Source organism: Mauremys mutica, chromosome 1 (genome assembly GCF_020497125.1).
Source record: "Mauremys mutica isolate MM-2020 ecotype Southern chromosome 1, ASM2049712v1, whole genome shotgun sequence".
Taxonomy (NCBI): domain Eukaryota; kingdom Metazoa; phylum Chordata; order Testudines; family Geoemydidae; genus Mauremys; species Mauremys mutica.
The window spans coordinates 158,799,454-158,822,838 of NC_059072.1; the positions used below are offsets into that span (position 1 = coordinate 158,799,454).

Here is a 23,385-nt window from a genome sequence, read left to right on the forward strand (position 1 = left end):
TTTTTTTTTAAAGCGAAGGTCAGTTTGAGTGTGCGCACTTGCACAGCCACAGGCATGTACATACAAACACATACACACAGGTGAGTGCACATAGAAATACATGCATGTGCATACACACATGCAGCCTCCACATGCACATACCTGCTCAGATCTAGCCATCCACACACGTGCATGTGCAGGGCCAGCTTTAGGAGGTGCAGGGCCCAATTCGAACAGTTTTGATGGGGCCCCGGCAGGGATGACTAAAAAAAAAAAACACGTAAAAAAACACGTGGGGCTTGTACTCACCGGGCGGTGCTCCAAGTCTTTGGCGGCACTTCGGCAGCGGGTCCTTCACTCACTCCAGGTCTTCAGCGGCACTGAAGGACCCACTGCCGAAGTGCCGCCGAAGACCCAGAGCAAGTGAAGGACCCGCCGCCGAAGTGCCGCTGAAGATCCGGAGCGCCGCCAGGCCAGTAAAAATTAAAAAGGTGCCTCTAGCCAGGGAAGGGATTCTCACTGGGCGCAGGGCCCGATTCGGGGGAATTGGTGGAATAGGCCTAAAGCCGGCCCTGTGCATGTGCACACACACACACAGATCCAGATGTACACACACATGCACATGCACAGACACACACATAGGTAGGTACACACACAGGCATGCACATCTGCATGGACTAACACATGTGCGACCCACGGGGTGAAAGTGTGTTGTAGGTTTCCTGCGGTGCCTGGTGCACAGAGGATCTGAGTCTGTTACAGTGCCAGCTGGATAGCAATGGCTCTTTAGCTCAAGCTGCAGCTGCTTGTGTTCTTTCGCGCGGGAGACCCCTAATTCAGTCCCTGGTGTGCCGGCCAAAAAGGCAGTGGTCACACGTGCGATGCACACACTGCTGTAGTCATAGACACATAAACATATTGACCTTCAGACTGGGAAATCTGCAATTGACTGAGGCCCAGATATTGCTCAATGTCTCAGCTCAGTCCCTTGGGGCCACTTTAACCACCTGGTAGCCAATGATTGTAGTTTATTGGTCATTTAGTGTGTGATGTGATAGTTAACTAACATGTTATGCCATATATAATCATTGTATGCTAACTAGATTTAAATTCTAGGCTTATAGAAGTATAAGGTTGATCAGTAGTTAGAAGGGATAATTATGTATTAGGTAAGCTGTGCTGAAATGCAAGGCTTACAGGCGGAGGCCTCTAAGATTTTAGCTTAGTGCAGGGGTGAAAATGGGCCGGTATGAAGCCAGTACCGTTAAGAAGCCAGTACCGGCCCGTACGCAGCCCATGTTAAAGCGCTGCTGCAGCAAAGGTCCCTGCTTAAAGCTGCCCCTTCCCCAGCTCCCCTCCCCGTCGGCGGCCCTGCCCCTACTGGCAGGGCTGCCGACGGGGGAGGCAAAAAGGGGCAACGATGTTGCAGTGCTGTGGCAGCACTTTAACGTCGTTGCCCCTTTTGCCTCTCCCAGGCCACTGGCAGGGCGGGGCCAAAGGGCAGCTGCCCCGGGGCTGGCGATTTAAAGAGCCCCGGGCCTTTTTAAATCACTACTGCAGCCCCGAGTGGTGGGGGCCAGGTGGTGTGGATGGGCTGGCTGGGGGAAGCTGACCCCACAGCCCCGCCTGAGGGCCCGCCCCTTCTGGGGGCTAGAGCCGCCCCTGTACCGGTAAGAATTTATTATTACTTTCACCCCTGGCTTAGCCATACTAGGCCATAGGCTTAAGAAACGCTTGACATAAGTAAGGACCAAAGAATGCCCCTATGCCACAAGATTACGGGAAAAGATGTACCAATGGATGATATTACAAGAAATTAACAGCAAGAGTCATTTTTTGCTTACAAGCCTCCCCAAACAGGGCAAGAAATGCTGGCTGCAGCATACCTCCCTTTGGAGGCCTGCTGGCAGAAGATCCCGAGAAGTGAGAGGGCCACTAGTGTCCGGACTGTGGCCTCGCCACTCCTGCTCCACCCTGAGGCCCTGCCACCACTCTGCCTCTTCCCACCCCTGCTCCGCCTCTTACCTCAAGGCCCCGCCCCACCTGCCACCCACTCCTCTCCGCTGCCTCCCCCGAGACCCGCCTCACCCACTGACTCTAGCAAAACTAGAAAATGTTCAAGATTGGCATATGCACACAGGTTAGGTGCAGGGCGTGTTGCATGTGGGGGAGGCATGAGGTTGGAATGAACAGTGCTTGTTGAAAAGGGAAGAAAAATTGTGAAATATTTTGAAATTTGTTTTCTTTTTGCAAGGTTTGAAATGGTCCAATTTTTCTTTTCTTCTTTTTCCAATATTTCCCCCCATTTTTGAAAATTTTCCATTTTCAAAAAAGACGGGAAAAGAAAATAGTTCAGTCATTTTTGAAAGGAAAAAGTCAAAAGAAAAATGAAAAAATAAAAGAAGGGAAAAGGAAAAACAAGAGAAGAGGGAAAAAAGGAAAAGATCGGGGGGGGAATGAAAATCTAAAATCTCCAAAAAATGGAAAAAAATAACTAACAATCTAGATATTTTCATTTCTGATTTGCATCTAAAAGAGGTTAAAAATATCAAACATTTTTCACAAAAAAGTCATTAAAAAAAAAGCCATTTATCAAACAATAACAACAAAACCAAACAGAAAACCACACCAAGCCTTTTTGTAGGAAAAATTTCAACCAGCTCTATTATCTAAGGGTTTGTTCACGGGACATGAATGTGCTGTGTACACAGCATGCTTCTGTATTAGGTGGAAGCAGAAGGAAGTGCCTTGTGAAAGTGAGGTCTGTCACTGAGAGAGAAAACGTACCTGTGGGCAACAGGATACTGTTAAGAGGTGCCCCAGAACTTGGTACGGTATTGCCTGCTTTTTAAAATTTGCCTGGGGAAGGGGGGGGATATCAGAGGATGTCATAAACTGAACATCCAGCCAGACTATCACATTGCTACAGATCAACCCAGGTGGCACTCCATCTGCAAGGAGGCTATGTCCCTTTGGGATCTGTCATTATGATTATGACGACTTATGATACTTAGTCCTGCCATGAGTGCAGAGGACTGGACTAGATGACCTCTCGAGGTCCCTTCCAGTCCTACGAGTCTATGACATAGGCGCCAACTCCGTGGGTGCTCCAGGACTGGAGCACTCACAGAAAAAAATTAGTGGGTGCTTAGAACCCACTGGTAGCCAAACTCCCCTTCCTCCCTCCCGCCCACCAGTGGTCCTGCCGATCAACTCCTCCCCTTCCCTTCCAGTCATAGGCGCCGATTCCATGGGTGCTCCGGGGCTGCAGTACCTACGGGGAAAAAATTGGTGGGTGCTCAGCACCCACCAGCAGCTCCCCTTCCCGCCCCCCGCCTAGCTCATCTCCGCCTCTGCCTCCTCCCCTGAGTGTGCCACATGCCCGCTTTTCCCCCCTAGCTTCCAGCACTTGTGCTGCAAAACAGCTGGGGAAGGGGTGGAATCAATGGGAGCAGTGCCTGGGGCAGAAGAGGCAGGGCAGGGGCAGGGGTTTGGGGGAAGGGGTGGAGTGGGGGCGGGACCTGGGGCAGAATGAGGGTTGAGCACCCCCCAGGGAAACTTGGAAGCTGGCACCTGTAGATGATGATCTGCAGCAGAATGAAGATTACAAACAAACCCTATTAGACTGCATGAGTAGTATCAATGAGTCGGCCTTGCTATTGAGCTATGGATAGATGGACCCTTCCTCGCCCTCCTGCCACCTTTGCTTCCATGCCATGCAGCGGCTTAACATCCAGAGAGTGTAACCTCACAGCAGGAGAATGGAAGCCACTGGCCAGATGAACAAGACCTTGTGAGTCTGCCTCACTTCCATGTTAAGAAGGAAGATGAACCACCACCTCTCGCCCCTGGTGTGGATTACATTTGCAGCTCTGCATGGGAAGATAATAAGGATGATCAGATCTCATTCTTTAGAGCATCAGCTGGTCACACGTGGAATCAGGAAGGACCTCCTTTGCCCCAACCCCGCACACAATGGGCCAGGTACATTATAGGTTTTTCTTCAACTGCTGAAGCCTTATGTACTGGTTAACTCACAGGCAGGATAGGAGACCTGATGGAGAAATGGTCTGATAGGGTACAGGAAATCTTATGTTCCTAGGTGTGTAACTGCAGTGGTTATTGATCACTTACACAGGTTAAACTGGGCACCATCGCTGAGTTTTTCTGGGGCTTTTTTGCTTTCCTCTGGGGCACTGAACAGAAGTCACCTGTTAGGGTCACCTGATGCTCCAACTAAAATCCACTAGGGAAGATTCTGAATTAAGCAGTGTTCTCCCTACAGAGCCTTCTCATCCTCTTGGACTAAGGCTTCCCTACAGTGCTGTAGCAGGGTAAAGGACTTCACCATATCCGAGGAATAAGGCCAATTGTCTGGGTCGCCATGTCACCTAATCGTGTTCCGAAAGATCTGAGAGCTGCAGACTTTGCCAGCAGAGTTAACATTTTATTAAGTATCTCAATCACCTTCTCCAAAAGGTGGCATTACAAGGGATCCCCAGACTCAAATTCCTTCTCCCCAAATGGCTCCGGCTCCCTGCTCACATTTCCAGGCGCACTGGGAACAGCTGCGTCCAGCCCAGTGCTCACCCTTCCTCCTCTAACCCAATTTCACTATGAGGCTGGCGGCATCTCATGCCTGTCCTGTTTATGCCAGCCAAGTGTCATGGCTGTGTGCCAGTTCTTTCCAGAGAAGAGGGGAATTTCTCACAGTTGCCTCTGCCTCTCTCACTGCATGTGTGTGTCGAAGGTGAGGTTGTGGGTTTTTCTGATAAAGATGCTTATGGAACCACCTAGAATTCAAACTCTCCCTGGCCTGTCTCCAGATCATCCTCTAAGCCGGGGCGGGCAAACCTTTTGGCCCAAGGGCCACATTGCAAAACTGTATGGAGGGCCGGGTAGGGAAGGCTGTGCCTCCCCAAACAGCCTGGCCTCTGCCCTCTATCCGCCCCCTCCCACTTCCCATCCCCTGACTGCTCCTCTCAGAACTGCCGACCCATCCAGCCCCCGCTGCTCCTTGTCCCCTAACCGCCCCCTCCTGGGACCCGCACCCCTAACCTCCCCCCCCCGGGACCATACCCCCTATCCAACCCCCCCGTCCCCTGACTGCCCCAACCCCTATCCATACCCCTGCCCCCTGACAGCCCCGCTCCCGGGATTCCCACACCTATCCAACCCCCCCGTCCCCTGACTGCCCCAACCCCTATCCATACCCCTGCCCCCTGACAGCCCCGCTCCCGGGATTCCCACACCTATCCAACCGCCCCTGTTCCCCGTCCCCAGACCGCCCCCCCAAACCTCCGCCCCATCCAACTGTCCACTGTCCCCTGACTGCCCCCTGGGACCCTCTGACCCTTATCCCCTCCCCCCTTACCATGCTGCTCAGAGCAGCAGGAGCTCGCAGCCCCGCGGCCTGGCTGGAGCCAGCCATATCACCCATGCTGCCCAGCAGGAGCTGCAGGCCAGAGCGCTGGTGGCGTGGCGCACTGAGGTTGTGGGGGTGGGAGGACTGCGGGGGAGGGGCCGGGGGCTGGCCTCCCCGGCTGGGATTTCAGGGCTGGGCAGGATGGTCCCGTGGGCTGGATGTGGCCTGTGGGCCATAGTTTGCCCACCACTGCTCTAAGCTCATATCCACTCATTCCACTCATCCTATCTTGGTTTTCTCTCTGGCCTCCTCCCCAAGACTCTCCGTAGTGAGCAGGGTCATACTTTCACTTGAGTTGCCCCTCCTTTTGGAACGATCACCACTTCTGTACCTTCTAGCACTGGAGACGGAGAAATAACTGTAGTGCATGGATGATATATGAATGAACACCACCCAGGGAGATCAGGGGAACAGGACTCCATCCCTAAAATGTTTACCAAACACTACTGAGTGCAGAGAGACAACTAGCATACCATTAGCAATAACTATGAAGCTAATTATACTGACCTGGAATAACCCACTGGATCTATTTCAGTTTGCAAAAATACATTCCGAAAAGCAGAATTGTATGCAAATACTTAGAATAATACGGAATGCAGTTAATTAGTTCCATGATCTCAGATACACTTGTGAAGAGGGCTGTATGGAGCTTAGATAAATACACCTTGGTGATTCCATATATCCTGGTATTTTGGACTTGGAGATAGAAAATCCCTCCTGGATGTGGCATTGCATCTTTATTCCTCAGCAGAGCTGAATAATGGAGACTCTCCAGGGTTTGTTTCCTCTCAAAAAATTTAAAACTTTATTTTATGAACTTGTATCAGGATGGTTTCACAGATGGACAATACAGTTGTGCTCATAAATATGATGGGTTTTTAGGGTTGCCAATACTCACAGTATTTGGTGTTCATCTGAAAGCCTCAGCTCCTGGAGTCATGTTATTACACAAGAATCTCAGGTGTCATTCAAAAACTGGAAAATTAACATTTTCCCAAAAATAATTCAGTTTCTAACCCCGAGGGTTGCAGAGGAACATTTGAAAAACAGGAATCCTAAAGCCTCCAAAAACAAAAATAAAAAGAGCCCCAAATGTATTCTTCTTAAAATCTGATTATTTTAAACCAATCTCATGATTTTGGGGGGCTTGGCTCATAATTATTGAGTGCTTGGGGTTGGCAATACTCAATTTTGCTTTTATTCATTTTTTTTGTATTTTGCCTGCCTCATATTTCCATAAATAATTGTGGCAGTGTGTGTTACTTTTGTTAATATGAAATTTCCTGCATTCTAGAGATCATTTTTTAAAATTCAGAGACCAAAAAGCCATAGATAGGGACACCTCAGCAGCAGACCAGAAAATGAAGGGTTTGATCCTGCTCCATTAAAATCAATGGGGTATTTTCATTTGACTTGAATGGGAACAGGATTAAGCCTTAAGTCCTGTATTATTATTAACTTAGCATCCAAATCTGCACTATAGGGCATAAAAATAAAGAGGAGAAATAAATGGAATACATCTTCCTCTATTTAAATCTCACCTTCAACCGTCTTTTGTTTAGCTAATGAACACTGCTTTGGATGAAGGAGATCGTAGGAAACTAGAAGTGTATTTTATTAATTGAATGGATTACACAGTTATGTTAGTTTCCAGTGCTCTCCTGTTACTGGGAGTTGAGCAGAGTCAGTTACCAGTACTTTGCACGTTTGATTACAAAGTGCTTTGAGATGAACTGCACTAATATTAATCAGCGCTCATAACTCACCCTGTCAGATTTAAACTGGTGCATATTAACAGAAATTAGCTGCAAGGACTGTGGCTCAAAGGTGTTGGGAGCTCCGTAGTGCACAGCAAGTGGATGCAGCCAGAGTAAGCACTTCCCCTCTATTGAATAGGGCAGACAGGATCTGTTTGTGCAGCTTCTCCTTAGCTCCATTAAAATGCAGCTAGACAGTCAAGAGCTACCAGTATCAGAGGGGTAGCCGTGTTAGTCTGGATCTGTAAAAAGCAACAAAGAGTCCTGCGGCACCTTATAGACTAACAGATGTATTGGAGCATGAGCTTTCGTGGGTGAATACCCACTTCATCAGACACATGAAGTACCAGCGGTAGGCACTGTGGTTGGTCTCCCTCTCTATGTGATGTCATGGAATGATCTGGAGGGACAAGCTCAGGTGCTCTGTGTTGGGAATTGGAAGCAGAATAAAGGTGAGTCTGAAGTATGTTCACAGGATTCCGGCATTCCTAAGAAATACGGCAGTCAGGAGCGCACTGGGGAGCCTGGATGATAGTGGCTCTAAAAGACATTTAAGAGGAAAGGATTGTTCCTTGATAAACATGGACCAAAGTGGAGATCCCAGAAGGTGTCAAAGTCTAAGTTCAAGGCACTCCTTAAGGGACCCTTGGCAAGCAGCCATTCCCTGAAGCATCCAAGAGAACATGCTTGTCAGAAGACTGGCTCCAAGCAGATCCTCTGGAAAACAAGTTAGTTTCCCGTGAATGAGAGCCAGACCAAAGGGAAAAGTTAATGGATGGTTAGACGGTGGCTAAGTGTGCCTCAGTGATACACAGCATAATTGCAACAACTCACCTATGCCAGCCTGTTTCTTTTCCTGTAAAGATAACTAACACCCCTTTGATTAAGAATTTTTCCTGTCCAAACATACATTGGGACGCGGCAAAGCATTACCATTTATGATGAAAACCACAGAGCAAGGAAAATGGGTGTCAAGGACACAGAGCTCTTGTGCCCATGCCTTAGACAGTCCATTTCAAAGGGTGGTATTGGATCCAGTAGAGCTGCTGAAAGGTATCTCAGATGGCCTATACTACAAACTATTGTGAAACTCTGGCCTTGTGGCCTGCAGGGTCTGAAAGGATTGCATGTGCCTGGATGGGCCAGCCAGTCAGGGTGTGGTTCCAGCGCTCAAATGGCCCTGGAGCTGGAGAAGGTTCCAGCTCTGATATTCCAATGGAGATCTATTGTACAGATTAGGGCCAAGCTGTGATATTTGGATCTAGTGATGGCCCTGCTATAGAACACACCCACACAAAAATCTGTTCACAAAAATGAGCAACGTGTTGCCCATGCAGCACTGTCCAGAACCATCACATTGAAAACTGGACTCTTGTTGTGTCACCTCTGCCTCTGGCTCTTAAGGGAACAAAGGGATTTCTTGTTCATGTGAATCGGCACAACCAATTCTCTTTATGTTACATAGGGGAAAAGCCTGCTGTCACTGCTGTGCACTAGCTACTAGTGCATGTTAGCTATTCCACATTAACGCCCTGTGTAGACACTCTTGCTGAGCACTAAGAATGACTTTGTGCGCATTAGCTTAATGCACTTTGGAAGTGTATTAAGCTAAACCACCCGAGGGCACGCTTAGTGCACAGTCAGAATGGCCATATGGGGAGTGAGTGCAGTGTAGCTAGTGCGCTTTAAATTCACACCCTCGCTTACGGTGCACTGATTTGACAAATTCTGTGCAACTACACATTTGAAGGCTATTTGGGGATACCTAGTTCCCTGGAGCCCTTCTGGTTTGCCTCCCTTAGCATTAGCTGCTTCTCTTCCAGAACGATGGGTCAGAATAGAAGGGGCTCCTTGCCAGCTACATATGGTTGCCTGTCCCCATTTTCAGATGCACTTATTGGAGGCCAAGTGTAACGAGCATCACTCTAACCTATCTCAGTGCCTATACCACACCCTTCTCCACAAGATCTGAGCTGTTCCAGTGATTCTAAGCATAACCAGACAGTTGCAGAATGAGAGTCCTGAGGAAATGAAAAGGGCCTGTGTTGGCTGGGACAGAAAGTGGAGCTCTGAGCATTGTGACAATCTGAAAGCTGAAAAATGGGTCTGACTGGGACAAATCCCTCCATGACATTGGCGAGAGGGTGGTTGGCATCTCATCTCCACACTGTCATTAGCCAGAGGTTTGGGGGCTGTCCAAAATACTTTTCATGACATTCCAGAGCAGGTGAAATGGCCTCATTTTAGGAGTTTGATAACCAATCTGAATCTCAGGCCAGATTCCCTGGGAATTTCTTGAGGTTCGTAAAGCTTGGAGTAAGCCTGGGGTCAGGATTTGGGCAAGCCAAGGGTATTGTTCTGGTTCCAGGTGGGTGACATATGGAACTGCAGTTTGGCCTGCAAGGCCCCGAACATATTCATTGCATTCCTATTCATAGCCATGCTGCTGTGCAACTGGATTCAGAGCCAAGCTCACTGCTTGCTTTCACAATCTGAAGAAATCGCCATAAATGTGTGCTGCCCCCTAGTGGACACATATGGAAATAGCGAAAGTTCCACCTGTTGGCCTTTGTGGCCAGTTATTAAAAACACCTGAGATACACTGTGTCCCACTGTAAAGAAACAGTTGAGCTTTCACCATCACAACTTTCTCATGTATGGTGCCAAATTCACACCAGCAATATGTTATCAGTGCAGGGGGTCTCAAACTTCATTGTACTACGATCCCCTTCTAACAACAAAAATTGCTACACAACCCCAGGATGGGGGACTGAAGCCTGAGCCCCACTGTCCCAGGTGGGTGGAGGGGCAAAGCTTCAGGCAGGGGGCCTGTTACCTGAACCTCAGTAGCCCTCCACTGGGGTTGGGCCCTGCCCCCCTCTGGAGCCACAAATGCTGGAGGAGGAGATAGCTGGTGTGAGTTCCCCACCTTCCCGGGGGGCTCTGGCATCTGGCTTTAGCCCTGGGGTGGCAGATGGCAGGCTCTGACAGTACAGTGGCCGGCTCCAGCCAGAGGCTCTGACTGTGGGACTTCAGCTGCGTAGCAGCGGGCTCCAACCCTCGTTCACAAGGCCTGGCAGGCTCTGTCCCCCAGCACTGGGCTCACCTCCCCCCTCATCTCCCCTGGCCCCCGCTGCCTCCCCAAGGCTCACCACTCTGCTCATCACCCCTGCTGCCTGCTTACCCACCTCCCCATCCAAGGCTCAAGTTGTCCCCCAGCTAGACAGGACTGAGTAAGTCTGCTGTGAAAAGTGATATTTGTATGTTTGTCAATATCGCTTTTCACTGCCTCTCAGCTAGCTAACAAGTCTGCTGCTGTGAAAAGTGATAATAACAAACATACAAATATCACTTTTCACAGAAGTAGACTTACCAGCTAGCAAGTCTAAAAAAAATGCAACCAAAAAAGCAAAAGAAGCAATAAAAAAAGACAAGTACATGCAAAGCACCTTATTTGTGTTTCTATTCTGTTTAGATCCAGTAAAAAAGAGGGACAACAGTACGTTATTTTTATTATTAAGTCTGCAATAAAACCCTACATAAATAAATTACTATGATTTGGACATGTAGATGTGCATATTTATTTGTTTTTCCTAAAGTTAATTAAGTATTTTAGGAAAAATTGTCAGCATGGTCACCAGCAAGAGTCGGTGGCCGCACTCAGAAGCCAATAAAAAATGTTGGTACTGAAGACCCCTGTCCACTCTTCAGTACCTTTTTGAAAACCGATGGCTGGCGTGCTGCCTGCAGGGAATGCCATTGGTTTGTATTTAAAAAATCCCTTTGTATTATTCCCCTGCTCTAATCTCTGTCTACCTGTCCGCCTGTCCTGAGACTGTGAGCTCCTCAGGGCAGGGACTATCCTTGGAAGTATGGAAACATCTAGCACTATGTGAATGTTACCAGCACCAGAAAACAATACTAATAATTTCCATGTGCTCCCCTATCTGTCTGTATCCACCTGGATCTCTTGTTTTATATTTGGATCGTAAACTCTCTGGGGCCGCTGGGTATTTTTGTGTTCTGTGTTTGTGCAGCACCCAGCACAGTGGGGCTGTGACTGTAATACAATTAACAACATTTGTAATAATTTGGAGTGTCTCAGCCCCACTCTTTAATTGCCCAGAAGAGCTGCTACAGCAGAGGTGGGCAAACTATGGCCCGCGGGCCACATCCGGCCTGCGGGATCGTCCTGCCTGGCCCTTGAGCTCCTGGCCCGGGAGGGTAGCCCCCAGCCCCTCCCCCACTGTTCTTCCTTCCCCACAGCCTCAGCTTGCCCTGCTGCCAGTGCAATGCTCTGGGCGGCGGGGCTGCTAGCTCTTGCCTGGCAGCACAGCTGCAGAGCTGGCCTGACCCAGTGCTCTGTGCTGCACGGTGGCGTGGCTGGCTCCAGCCGGGTGGGACAGCTGCCTTTCCTGGTGCTCTGTGCTGCCAGCCACCGGTGCTCCAGGCAGCGCGGTAAGGGGCAGGGAGCAGGAGGGGTTGGATAGAGGGCAGGGGAGTTTGGGGTGGTGGTCGGCGGCAGGGGTGTGGATAGGGGTTGGGGCAGTCAGAGGACGGGGAACAGGGGGGTTGAATGGGGGCAGGTGTCCCGGGGGGCAGTCAGGAAGGAGAGGAGGGGTTGGATGGGGCGGCGGGGGGCAGTCAGGGGCGGGGAGTCCAGGGGTGGTCAGGGGACAGGGAGCAGGGGGGATGGATGGGGCAGAGGTCCCAGGGGGGCATCAGGAATGAGAGGAGGGGTTGGATGGGGCAGGAGTCCCAGGGGGACTGTGAGGGGGTGAGAAGCAGGGGGGTCAGATACGGGGCAGGGGCTGGGCCACGCCTGGCTGTTTGGGGAGGCACAGCCTCCCCTAACTGGCCCTCCATACAATTTCAGAAGCCCGATGTGGCCCTCAGGCCAAAAAGTTTGCCCGCCCCTGTGCTACAGAGCGCTGCAGAGACTAAGGCTATGGCTACGCTGCGCACCTTACGGCGGTGTGGCTCTGCTGCTGCAGCTGCACTGCTGTAAGGTGCGCAGCGTAGCCACTCTTTGTTGCCGGGCGAGAGCTCCCCTGGTGACAAAATAAAACCACCCCCAATGAGGAGTGGTAGCTTTGTCAATGGGAGCACGGCTCTTGCCCACAAAGCCCTGTTCACACCAGCGCTTTTCCTTGTTCAAACTTTTGTCATTCAAGGGGATTTTTTTCACACCCCAGAGTGACAAAAGTTTTAACAATGAAAGTGCCAGTGTTGACAAAGCCTTAGAGTGTTGGCTCTACATCCCCCATCTCCTGCTGCCTTGAGGGATGAATAACTAGGACCAGGAAATTAATTTAGGTCTCACGACAGGCAGTGCAGGGCAAAAAGCAACCACAAAATGTTTGATTCGTCCCTGGTGTAATTCCACTGCTGCTAATGAAATTACACCAGTTATTATTCTGCCCTTTTATGTTCTGCATTTCCAAGTTACCGCAGCCTCTCCTGGTAGCCTTCTTAGCTCCTGAAGGACAATAAATGCCTTACATTAGTCACCGGTGAGCCCTCCAGCTGGAGTAGTAGGGTACTAGGTGCTCTGAACATAATCACAACCAGTTCTTAGTGGGATGGATGAGAGCAACTATCTGTCTATTTATTCATCTACAATATTTCTGGTGCACCCATCATTGCACAGTCAGTTTCAGATTCAAGATGAAGAATGCGTTGAAACTGCTCATAAAAGGCTCCCCTTTCTTATTCCTCCTGCTCTGTCCACAGGTCATTCTTCAGCTTTCGTTACTGAGAGGAGGAGTGACGGATATGGCAATTTCCTGCAATAGCTTGGGGGAAATCGTATTGAATGAAGGTTAAGCATCTTTAGAGTCCATTGCATCAAATGCAAAGGGTATGTATTATTGTGGGCCTGGATACTGAAAGGACTATATTGAACAACATAGCAGATAAGAATAAACTTTTGGTATAATACACGTGAAGTGGATTTCCCGTGAAATAGCTAGGGGGAGGTGAATGCAAATTCTTCTCCCCCCACCTCCAGTTATGCAAAAACCCAGCTTTTCAAGCTATGTCCCGAGGAGAGAGTGATTGTCTGCTGATAACCTGTTCCAGAGCCCCAACATCAAAGGCCCAAACTGCATAGAAGAGGGATTCACAGATTCATGGGGATGCTTGTTCCGAGCTAACACCTCCCATGAACTTGTAACTACAGAACAACCTCTTGGGGTATGAAGGACTGCTCCCTTGCTGGAGCCCTGGCTGGAGTTGGGGGTGATCTCTGGTAAGCTTACTAGCCTGTGGGTAGGTTTGGCTATTGTTTTAATATGTTTCCTCGGGAATGCTTTCACCTGAGGCCTGGTCTACACTGGCAGGGGGTAGGGGGTGATCGATCTAAGTTACGCAACTTCAGCTATGTGAATAACGTAGTTGAAGTCGATGTACTTATATCTACTTACCACAGTGTCCTCACTGCACTAGGTCGACTGCTGACACTCCCCTGTTGACACCGCGTCCACTTCTCGCTCCGGTGGAGTACCGGAGTCGAAAGAAGAGCACTCGGCGGTCACTCCAGCGCATAATGTAGACATGCCCTTAGAAATGAATGTGCTTGCTTAGAAAGGGTTGTGTGGTAACTTCTAACAGTGGGCAATTTCACTGTTTATAGCCGCTGGAGCGAAAGCAAAGGGCAGACACTGGCCTGCTTAGGCAATCTGGCTTGCTGGGGAACTCACAGTGTAGGCAGGGAACTGTGCAGCCCAGAAAAACCCTGGTCAGGAGGGAAAGAGACACGGGTCTCTGCCCAAGAGCGGTGATGGCTGAGGGGCCAGGAGCCTAGAGTGGGTGCCCTGGCTATACCACGCGAGAGGAATACAGGTGCAGTTGCCTTAAATTGTGACAGAAGGCTTTTGAGAAAAGCTGGGTCTTGCAGCTTGCTCTGAAAATGGTCCAGACAGGGCTCATTCCTGCTTTGCACCCAGGTTAAAATGAAGGTGTAAAAGGGAAAATAATGTGCCTAAAGGCGCTCAGCAGCATTATGGATGGGACATGGGCCCACGGACCTGCTATATTTTCATTGTAAGCTAACATGCTCTGACTCCGCTCCCAATAGGGAATACACACCAAACTTACCCCCGCTACTTATATTTGACTTTAATATTAACTTAAATAGCAAGGCAACACAAAACTCATTCTCCTAGGCTTGGCTGTTGCCAGGGTTTTTCCATGCAGGACTTTTCTGTCCCTGCTTTTAGTTCCTTCTGTTTCAAATGTGTTCCTACTCTGGAGTTGGCAACCTCTGGCATACAGTTCACCAGGGTAAGCACCCTTACAGGCCGGGCCAGTTTGCTTATCTGCCACGTCGGCAGGTTCGGCCGATCGCGGCTCCCACTGGCCGCGGTTCGTCGTCTCAGGCCAATGCGGGAGGCGGGAAGCCACAGCCAGCACGATCCTCGAACCGCGGCCAGTGGGAGCTGCAGTCCGCCGAACCTGCTGACGCGGCAGATAAACAAACTGGCCCGGCCCGCCAGGGTGCTTACCCTGGCGAGCCACATGCCAGAGGTTGCCAACCCCTGGTATAACATATGTCGCTCAGGGGTGTGAAAAAATACACCCCTGAGCGACATAAATTACACCGACAGAAGCGCCGGTGTGGACAGTGCCATGTCAGCAAGAGAGCTTCTCCTCCTGACATGGCTACCGCTGTGGAGGTGGTTTTATTGTTGACAGGAGAGCTCTCTCCCGTTGGCACAGAGTGGCTACATGGACGATCTTATAGCAGCACCGCTGCATTGGTACATCTTTGCCACTGTGAGCTTTCTAGTGTAGACATGGCCTGAAAGTCAGCAAAAATAATCTGTCTCCAAGGTTCTAGCATCTGACATCAGGGTGACTCAGTAGAAGAGCTCTGCACAATCTTATAATATGCCAACCTACCAAACACCTGTATTACCTTTCCATTATGTCACTGGTGTGTGTGGTCGTGCGCACACACACACACTTTCCCACTTAATGGCTTGAACCTGCCGCCTATATCTATGTTCAGACCTGTGATGGGGTGTACCCCCCACCCGCCCTGCAAGAGCTGAATTAGGCCAAATTAGCCAATTAAGATGCCTAGGCTATATGGAGGGGGCTAATTGTAACACCTTTGAAATCAGCAGAGTTAGGCCAGCTTTAAGAAGTGTCATACAGTGATTATTCCATCCCAATGAGTCTTTATCATGCAGTAATGCACCATGCCATAAGCAGCTGACCATTGAAGAGAGAGCCCATCTAGACATTCTGCCTGATGTAAAAAGCACAGCAGAGGGTGTGGCTGATCTTTGCAAAAGCACTTTAATTAACAGAGCGATAACATTTCTATGCACACGATCAGAGGCTGTACTCAACAACACTTTCATCTTGTTGGGGAGCCTGGCTCCTTTTATGTCCCACGCAGAGATGTTGCAAAAAATTCTGTTCTTGGCCTCAGATCTAACCAATCAATTTGGAGGTTGATATGATTTCTTTGTGGGCAGTCCCTACAAGTTCTGCTCGTCCTTCTATCATTAGCAAGGGTACATGGAGAAGCCACTCCTATGACCATGAGTCCCACCAGCTCTGTATCATGCCAGTGCTGAGTGTCATGCCTGTGTATGTCAGTCAATGGACCTCTCTGCAACAAAGATAAAGCTCATCTGTGCAGGTGACAGAGCTTTCTCGGATGCTGGTCCTAGACAAAAACAATGAGAAGTCCTTGTGAGACCTAACAAATTTATTTGGGCATAAGCTTTTGTGGGATATAACCCACTTCATCAGATGCACGGAGTGGAAAATCCAGTAGGCAGGTATAAATATACAGCTCATGAAAAGATGAGAGTTGCCTTACCAAGTAGGGGGTCAGTGCTAACGAGGCCAATTCAATTAGGGGGGGATGTAGCTCATTCCCAACCGTTGACAAGAAGGGTGAAAGCTTACGCCTAAATATATTTGTTAGTCTCCTCATTGTTTTTACTGATACAGACTAACACAGCTACCCCTCTGAAACCGGGTCCTAGACAGTGGTATGAACTACCCCAGGAGATAAGAACAATTGCAAACCTCACCACCTTCCGCTCCAAGTGCAGAGGAGTGTGTACATTAATAAACAAAACAACCCCCCCCCCACACCCAAACAAGACACTATATTGCACACACTTCTCTCATTCTCTCTGCAGGGAGAGAACTAACAATCAGACATGCCAAACCCACAAAAAAACCCACAGAAATTGGGTTTGTTTTTAGCTTAATTGGCTTGCGAGTTGCTTGTTGGCTAGTTTTTGGCTTGTAGCTTGTTGTACCTTGTTGCTTCTTTTTTTTGATTGGCTCCCGGCAAGCAGGGGCAAGAGGGGGCGGGCAAGGGGGGGAGAGAGTTGGGGTGCACAGCAGGTCCACCACAGTCAGTAATGTGACGTTACAGCTGCAGGCTCATCAATGGTTTGAGTGCATATGGCCTTTCAGGAATGTTAGAAATTAAAAAACAAACAACAAAACACAATGCTTAAATGTTAGAAACCCAGTCAATTCAGAGTTAAAGTTGCATTTTTTAAAACCAGGCACCCCAGGCATCTTAACTCTGTTTCACAGCAATATCCTGACAAAAGAATCAGAAAGACACACTAACTTATCCATCTCAAATGAAGTTTCCCTTGATAGGTGGCCACAAAAAGCTAGAAAGCTTCAGTCTTAATCATACAGTAATGCTGCTGCTTTCCAGCCTTCCTAACAGTCATACCCAGTGCACATCAAAGGGTTTTACAAAAAGTCTTGGTTAGACAAATACCACCAGCCTGAAGACAATCATTCCCCACATTTCATTAAGGGTCCAATTCTCTCAGGTGCTGAGGGCACTCAGGGCCAGATAGGCACCTAATGAGAATTTTAAAAGCACCTAAGTGATTCAATAGGAGTTAAGTACCTAACCTGCTAAGGACACTTTAAAAACCCACTAGGTGCTTATTAGCAACTTTAGACACCTAAAGACCTGTAAAAATCTGGCCCTCCATGCCTTACAGGATCATGCTCTATTTGGAAAAGAAAGATGGTACTCATGTGCCTCTAAAATGGAATACAGTAGATTAACGAATAGTTCTGAGTGCTTGGAGATCCTTGAGTGGAAAGGACCGGCATTAGGTAGCTATTCAAATGCCATTAGATACAGAGCTAGCATGTGACTCTATACAAACCTCAAAGACCTAGATCATGATATTAAAGCACTGACCTAAAATGAGCAAAGGTCAGTGTGGTGCCAAAACAGCACACTAAGTACTGGAGATAGGTATGCATGAAATAAATTATAAAGCCAGTGTTCTACGGTGCACATTTTCTATACCTGCAGTGTAGGCAGACATTTCTAAGGAGATGGAGATAGGCACTCAGATACTATTGTGATGAGGACCATATAAGTAGGGTGACCATACATTCCATTTTGGCCAGGACAGTCCCTTTTTTAAGCCCTGTCCCAGCCGTCCCGACTTTTTTGGAAAAAGTGGGCCTTTGTCCCGTTTGGTCTTGCCAACTTGATCAGTTGGCAAGAGCAAACGGGACAAAGACCCACTTTTTCCAAAAAAGTGGGGTGCAGAGGAACATGGGGGGAGGGGCGCGAGTGGCAATGCCAACCTGGGGCGGGAGGCAGGGCTCTGGCGTACGGGAGAGCAGGGCTTGGGTGAGCGGCTCAGGCCCTGTGGGGAGGAGAGGGAGGCTTGGGTGAGTGGCTCCAGCCAGCCCTGGGGTGGGGGGTGCTTGGGCCAGCCCTGCACGGTGTCCCGTTTTCCTTTGGGAAATATGGTCATCCCACGTATAAGTAACTTGAATGACAGATAACGGTTGTTTGAGTTACTTGTTTGAGAAGTTCCCTTTAACTCTAAATTTCCTGGGTTTCTAACACTTGTTCCTGTTTTTTATTCAACTAGTATTTTTAAGAGGTGATATGCTCTGAAGCCACACATGTCCCTGCAACCTTAACTTCACCTTCTAGTTGTGTGTGTATAGGGATTGTACATGCCAGGAGAGAGAGAAGAATACAAAAGGACAGAGTGATCTGAACTCAGCAGGGATAGCTGAGGGAGAAACCGTCCCTTCCAGTGCGGGGCAAGGGGATTCTGGGAGGGAAAGGGACAGAGAAAGTCCCCTCCCAGTGTGGACACTGGAGTTCCAAACTGTTATATAGTGGATTGTTATATGACAGCTTGGGATAGACCCCCCACCCCCGCAAAACAGAACAGAGAAGGTAGAGACGTGTGTAAGTGTTCAAGGCCTGGTTGGGTCGACAGCCATTAAGTCTGATTGCTGTGGGTTTGTGCTGTTGTCTGGGCATATGTGTGATCAGAGCTGTAAGGGTCTGTGTGCACAGAAATGTAGCCTCTGTGTGTACAAGCTGTGTGGTGGGTTTGGCAGGAATGTTCAGGGGGTTGTGTGTGTGTTTCTTAGGAGGTTTGTGTATCAATGATAACATGCAGTTGAATAATTTACAAGCAGTTGGAAGCGCAGTACCCAGAACAAGAGAAGCCAGGAAGCTCAGTTACCATCAGACCTGTTCAAAACCATTTCCATCAAGGGTGAGAGTGCAGTGCTAGCCAGAGGCCCTGTGCTAACAACCATGTTGCCAAGGTCACTGGTGGCCACCAAGAAAGTCCTCTGCTGTGTAGAAGCTGTCACCACCCAGCTCCTCCTCTTCCTCCTCTTCCCCCTCCATTTCCAGCTGCTTGTTCATCATGGACTGCACCTGGGGAGGAGAAGAAAGTGGTCAAGTCACCCTCCAATGCCATAACACTGGAACCCAGAGATAGCACCACAACTGCTTCTGCCAGCCCTGAAAACTGAAGTACAGAACAAGTCTTGGGTCTCCTTTAAAAACAGTGGGGACTGTCTCCCTGGGAGAGGGGAGATGAAAGGTATCCTCTTTCTGCCCTTCCTTCTCTTTTGTCTTTACTGTAATCCCCTCCTATCTCCTGTTGTGTCCCCCCAACCCTCCCCATCCCCACTGTCTCTCACTCCACAAGCTTTTAGTTCTCTGTATTTTAAAACCCTCTCATTTCTGATAGATCATTCTCTGTCCATGATCTTCCCCTCACAATTCCAGACACTGTCTTGTAGGACCTGTGTACCCCACCATCTCCTGCTGTATCCTTCCCTTCCACACACTGACCCTACCTTCCAGCCTTGTTTCCCCAACTTGCCATGTCCTGCCCCTTTAAAACACACTCAGACCCTGTCAACTAGGGCATTCTTCCCCATGTCCTATCCTCCTCCTTCCAAGTGCCAAGGCTCATGGCGAGAGGAATATTCATGGCTTCACTGTGGCTCCGGCCTGCTCAGCCACAATTCTGCTGCAGATTCGGAGGCAGACCTAAAAGACAGACTTGGTGTGTCCCCCCAAACACTCCATACCTGCAGCAACATGAACTGCAAGGGGTCATCGGGCTTCTCATACACCAAGTTTTCAGTGATCTCCTGAGAAAGAAAGTAAGAGGTGTTATTAGATTTTCCTGCTGAAGATGGGTAATAGGTTCAAGAATGCAGAAAGTTCTGCCGAGGGCAGGGGTGCCCTGTCTTTTGGGATGAGATTACTGAGTATCTGGGATGTGGTACAGGATGTATGGAAAAATAAAGAGGTGTGAACAAGTAATAGGGAGCTTGTAAATACTGGTATTGATAGAAACAGGCACAGGAACATTTGGAAAATGTGAACAAATACAATGAGCTGGACTGGACAATATGTCATGGGAATCGGATACTAAGTTTACTCAACCACTGGCAATTATTGTTCAGAACCCATGGGAAATGCTGGAGGCACTAAGGATTGGAACAAAGCTAATATGTTACTGGTCTGCTGAAAAAGAAAGAAGAGTGATCCAGGCAATTACCTCCGTAAGTCTAACTTCTGTTCCTGGATTTTAATATGTGTTCTAGTATTTTTAGCTGTAAACATTTTGGAGCATAACAGGACCATGAGCAATAATGCAGGACCTGGGCTCATAAAGACAAAAAAAGCCAGCTTCGTTTCCTCTGCAGGTAGCAGAAGGAGATGAAGAACCCGCCCCACTCCCCTTTCAAAAACACTCACTGCCTTCCTTCCCAGGAGCCAGGGGATGAAGGATACCCTCCCTCCTGGCTCAGTGGAGGCCGGGGGCTCCAGAGAAAGGAAGGCTAGACTCTTGGCTAAGGCTCTGGACTGTGACTTAGGAGACTTGGATTCAATTTGTGCTTCTTCCCCTGTGACCCTGGGCATGTCATATGGACTTGTTGTACCTCGGTTCCCCATCTGTAACATAGATTTAATAATAGTTCATTTCTCCTACCCTTGACAGTCCCTGCCCTAAATCTAGATAGACAATCACAGGACAAGGCCCTGATCTTGTCTTGGCCCTCCAGGTACTACTGGAGTAATAAATAATAGATTATGCATAAAAGTACTTTCAAATGGCTTCAGTGCAGGGATTTTTGGGGGGGAGTGAGAAAGGAGGATGGAGATACAGAATCCTCCTTGCCTCTCATTTGTGTTGTCACATCAATATGGAGTCTCCATCCTGGTCAATCGTACATAAGCCATTTGCAGGGGTGGAAATGGAGAGCACCAAGGATATGCTGCCCCCAGCTCCACTAACTGCATACAGCATATATACGCCCTGCCCTCCTGCCACACTTTGCTTGGATATGGCCCTGCTGCTTGGAGATGGGAATGCCTGTCAGATACATTTCTTTTTGTCCCAATTCTCTTCCCCTTCCTGCATGCTGTCATCAGAAGATGATATAATGCTGCATCACCAAATGGGATCATGACCTGGGGTGACAGCCCCCTGGCTGGTCAAGTTCCCTTCCTTACTTAGATCTGCTTTAACCACTGGAAATGATCAGCCTTCCAATTTCCATGGTTTGGCCCTGAGCCAATATGAGGCAAGGACCGGAGGGAGTCTGTGCACAGACATTTGACTCAGTACAATGCTGACAAGATAACTTTAGGTCAAGTGAGTCACTGGGAGAAGAGGAGGAGATGGAAAGGAAAAGTTCACCTGAAATATCTGCAGAATGTTATGTTTCTCCATGTACATAACGGAAACTTCAAAGGGGTCTTCATACACCATAGGCTCTTCAGCTTCTGGTGATTCGACCACTGCTGCTGATTCAGCCACAGGTGTTTCGACTACAGTCTCTGCAGGTTCAGCCACAGGTGGCTTGCCCACAAATGGTGACAATTCATACACAGGTACTTGGGCCACAGTTGGCAATTCAGCCACGGATGATTCAGCCTCGGCCTCTGGCAATTCAACCATGAGTAATCTGGCCACAGACTCTGGCAATTCATCTGTAGGTAACTGGTCCACTGATGTTGGCAATTCGACTATAGGTGACTGGTCCACTGATGTCGGCAATTCAACTATAGGTGATTGGTCCCCGGGTGACTCAATCACTGCTGCTAGTGATTCGACAGGCTCCTGCACTTCAGTCATTCCTACTTCTTCAGGCTCTGGCTAAAACGTTTAACACATTTTAAAAACTATTTTAAATGTGTAGAGTTGTGCACGAGACCCATTACATTACGGCACCCTTTTATACAAGAGTGGGATGAGGTCCAATATTCCTTTGTAGCTACAGCTCCTACAGCAAGGGCTCCTCCACCATTTGCTATAGCACATATTTCTGGGAGAGGCTGGAAGCCTCATCTCTTTCTAGTATGACTGAAAAGGGGAATATTAATTTTCTATTCCTCATATAAGAGATGCTACTTTCTGGGTGAGATCCTGGCTCCATAGAAGTCAATGAATGACAAAACTCTCATTGACTTCCACATGACCAGGATTTCAATCTTTCTTTTCCAGCTCAGAAAGAAGTTTAAGCAACACGTGGCCCTGTAATTCTACCTTCTCTAAGAGACTTCTGTTTTAAAAACTCTACAGCAAACAAGAATATCCACAGAGCTGAGAGCTTATACAAAACAGTGCTTTTCATCCTTAGATGGCAGTGTGCTTCTACAGGGGGTAGAGTCTTGGTGCGGGACTCAGGAGATCCAAGTTCTGCCCACAACTCTGGGTGACTGGAGGCAAGTCACTTGACCTTTCCCTGTCTCAGTTATCCTACTTGTAAAATGGGGATAATGATATTGACCTGCACCTGCCTTGTGCAGCATGTTGAGCTCTATGGATGTTAAGGGCTAGGTATTATGACAATGAGTGAATATCACTCTGCCAGTTTTATGGAGGGGAGGGAAATGAATGTACAGAGAGCAACGATTTGCCCAAATTAACACACAGCTTCAGTGTGACAAACTGATAGCTGGTAGCATGGCTCCATGGTGCGGTTTTGGGATTTACATTTTATCAGACACACATTGTGCAGGGTGAGAGTGCAGAGGGTGCAGCAGGTGTGTGTGTGTGAGCAAGGGGGTGATAGGTTGGGGAATGTGTGGGGGGGAGTGTGTGTGTGGGGAAGATGCAGAGGGTGCAGCAGGGGTGTGTGTGTGAGCAAGGAGGTGACAGGTCGGGCAATGCGGGTTGCAGAGTGTGTGTGTGTGTGTGTGAGATGTAAAGGGGGCAGCAGTATGTGGAGGGGCGCCAGGCTGGGGGGCAATGCCAGGGGACACGGGGTGAGCTGGGCACAGTGCCTGGGGGCAGGATGTGCAGTGGGCGGGGGGCGCATATGATGCGGGCGGCGCAGGGGCTGCGGGAGGGTGTTACACCGGGGGGGGGCTGTCTGGGGAGGCGTAGCCCGCCGGGGTCTCACCTGCCCCGGCCCCTCCATCCCGGAGCAGAAGCGCGTTTCATCGCCCAGCCGCCCCGGCCTTTTCTGTCTCTCGGCGCTCCCCGTATGGGGGGGGGGGGGAAGAGGAGGGGACAGACGCTAGCGGCGGTCGGCATGGGAACAGCAGACCTCTAGCTCCGCCCCCTTTGTCCGCAGGGGGCAGGGGCGGGGCCGAAACCCGTGAAGGTCACGTGGCTGCCCGGCCTTACGGCTCCTGCCGGCCATCTCGGAATCGGGCGGAAGGGGCCTGAGTTCTAGGGCTGGTCGGACACGTGCTGAGGGGCTGGGCTCGTGCCGCCGCCGGGAGTGGGCAGTTCCGCGCGGCCGGCGGCTGCAGCATCCCCCGCAGGGGCGGGGCGCGAGGGCAGGGGGCGGGCCCCTGCCATGGGCGTGGCGCGTGCTGGCTGCACGAGAGGAGTTGGTGCGTGGCGGGATGGCGGGGTCGCCCCCGGGCTTGGCATGAGCGCCTCGAGGCCAGGCAGCGGCCATGGGCCGTGCACG

At 49.4% G+C, this 23,385-nt stretch overlaps 1 protein-coding gene across 3 annotated transcripts; it reads right to left on the reverse strand.

Moving 5' to 3' along the window:
- Nucleotides 1-15,465: 15,465 nt before the first annotated feature.
- On the reverse strand, nt 15,466-22,972 carry TEX55 (testis expressed 55). 3 transcript variants are annotated; one of them, XR_006572877.1, is made up of 5 exons: nt 22,867-22,972; nt 21,159-21,617; nt 19,537-19,599; nt 18,680-18,871; nt 15,466-15,841 (listed from the first exon to the last, which is right to left on the reverse strand). XR_006572877.1 is itself a non-coding variant. In XM_044982988.1 (4 exons), exons 1-4 carry the CDS (start codon nt 22,882-22,884, stop codon nt 18,758-18,760), a joined length of 654 nt encoding a protein of 217 aa, XP_044838923.1. In that variant the 5' UTR covers nt 22,885-22,972; the 3' UTR covers nt 17,726-18,757. The 3 variants fall into 3 exon arrangements, 1 of the variants encoding a protein (XP_044838923.1); XR_006572878.1 differs by having other exon boundaries at nt 18,672-18,871; XM_044982988.1 differs by lacking the exon at nt 15,466-15,841 and having other exon boundaries at nt 17,726-18,871.
- Between the last annotated feature and the right edge of the window lie 413 nt (nt 22,973-23,385).

Bases quoted from the DNA above. Each gene is read 5' to 3' on its own strand.
- TEX55 (XM_044982988.1), bottom strand. The intron at 19,600-21,158 runs GTGAACTTTTCC...TTTCTTTCTCAG, and splicing joins ACATTCTGCAGATATTTCAG to GAGATCACTGAAAACTTGGT. The intron at 18,872-19,536 runs GTATGGAGTGTT...TCTCCTCCCCAG, and splicing joins TGCAGTTCATGTTGCTGCAG to GTGCAGTCCATGATGAACAA.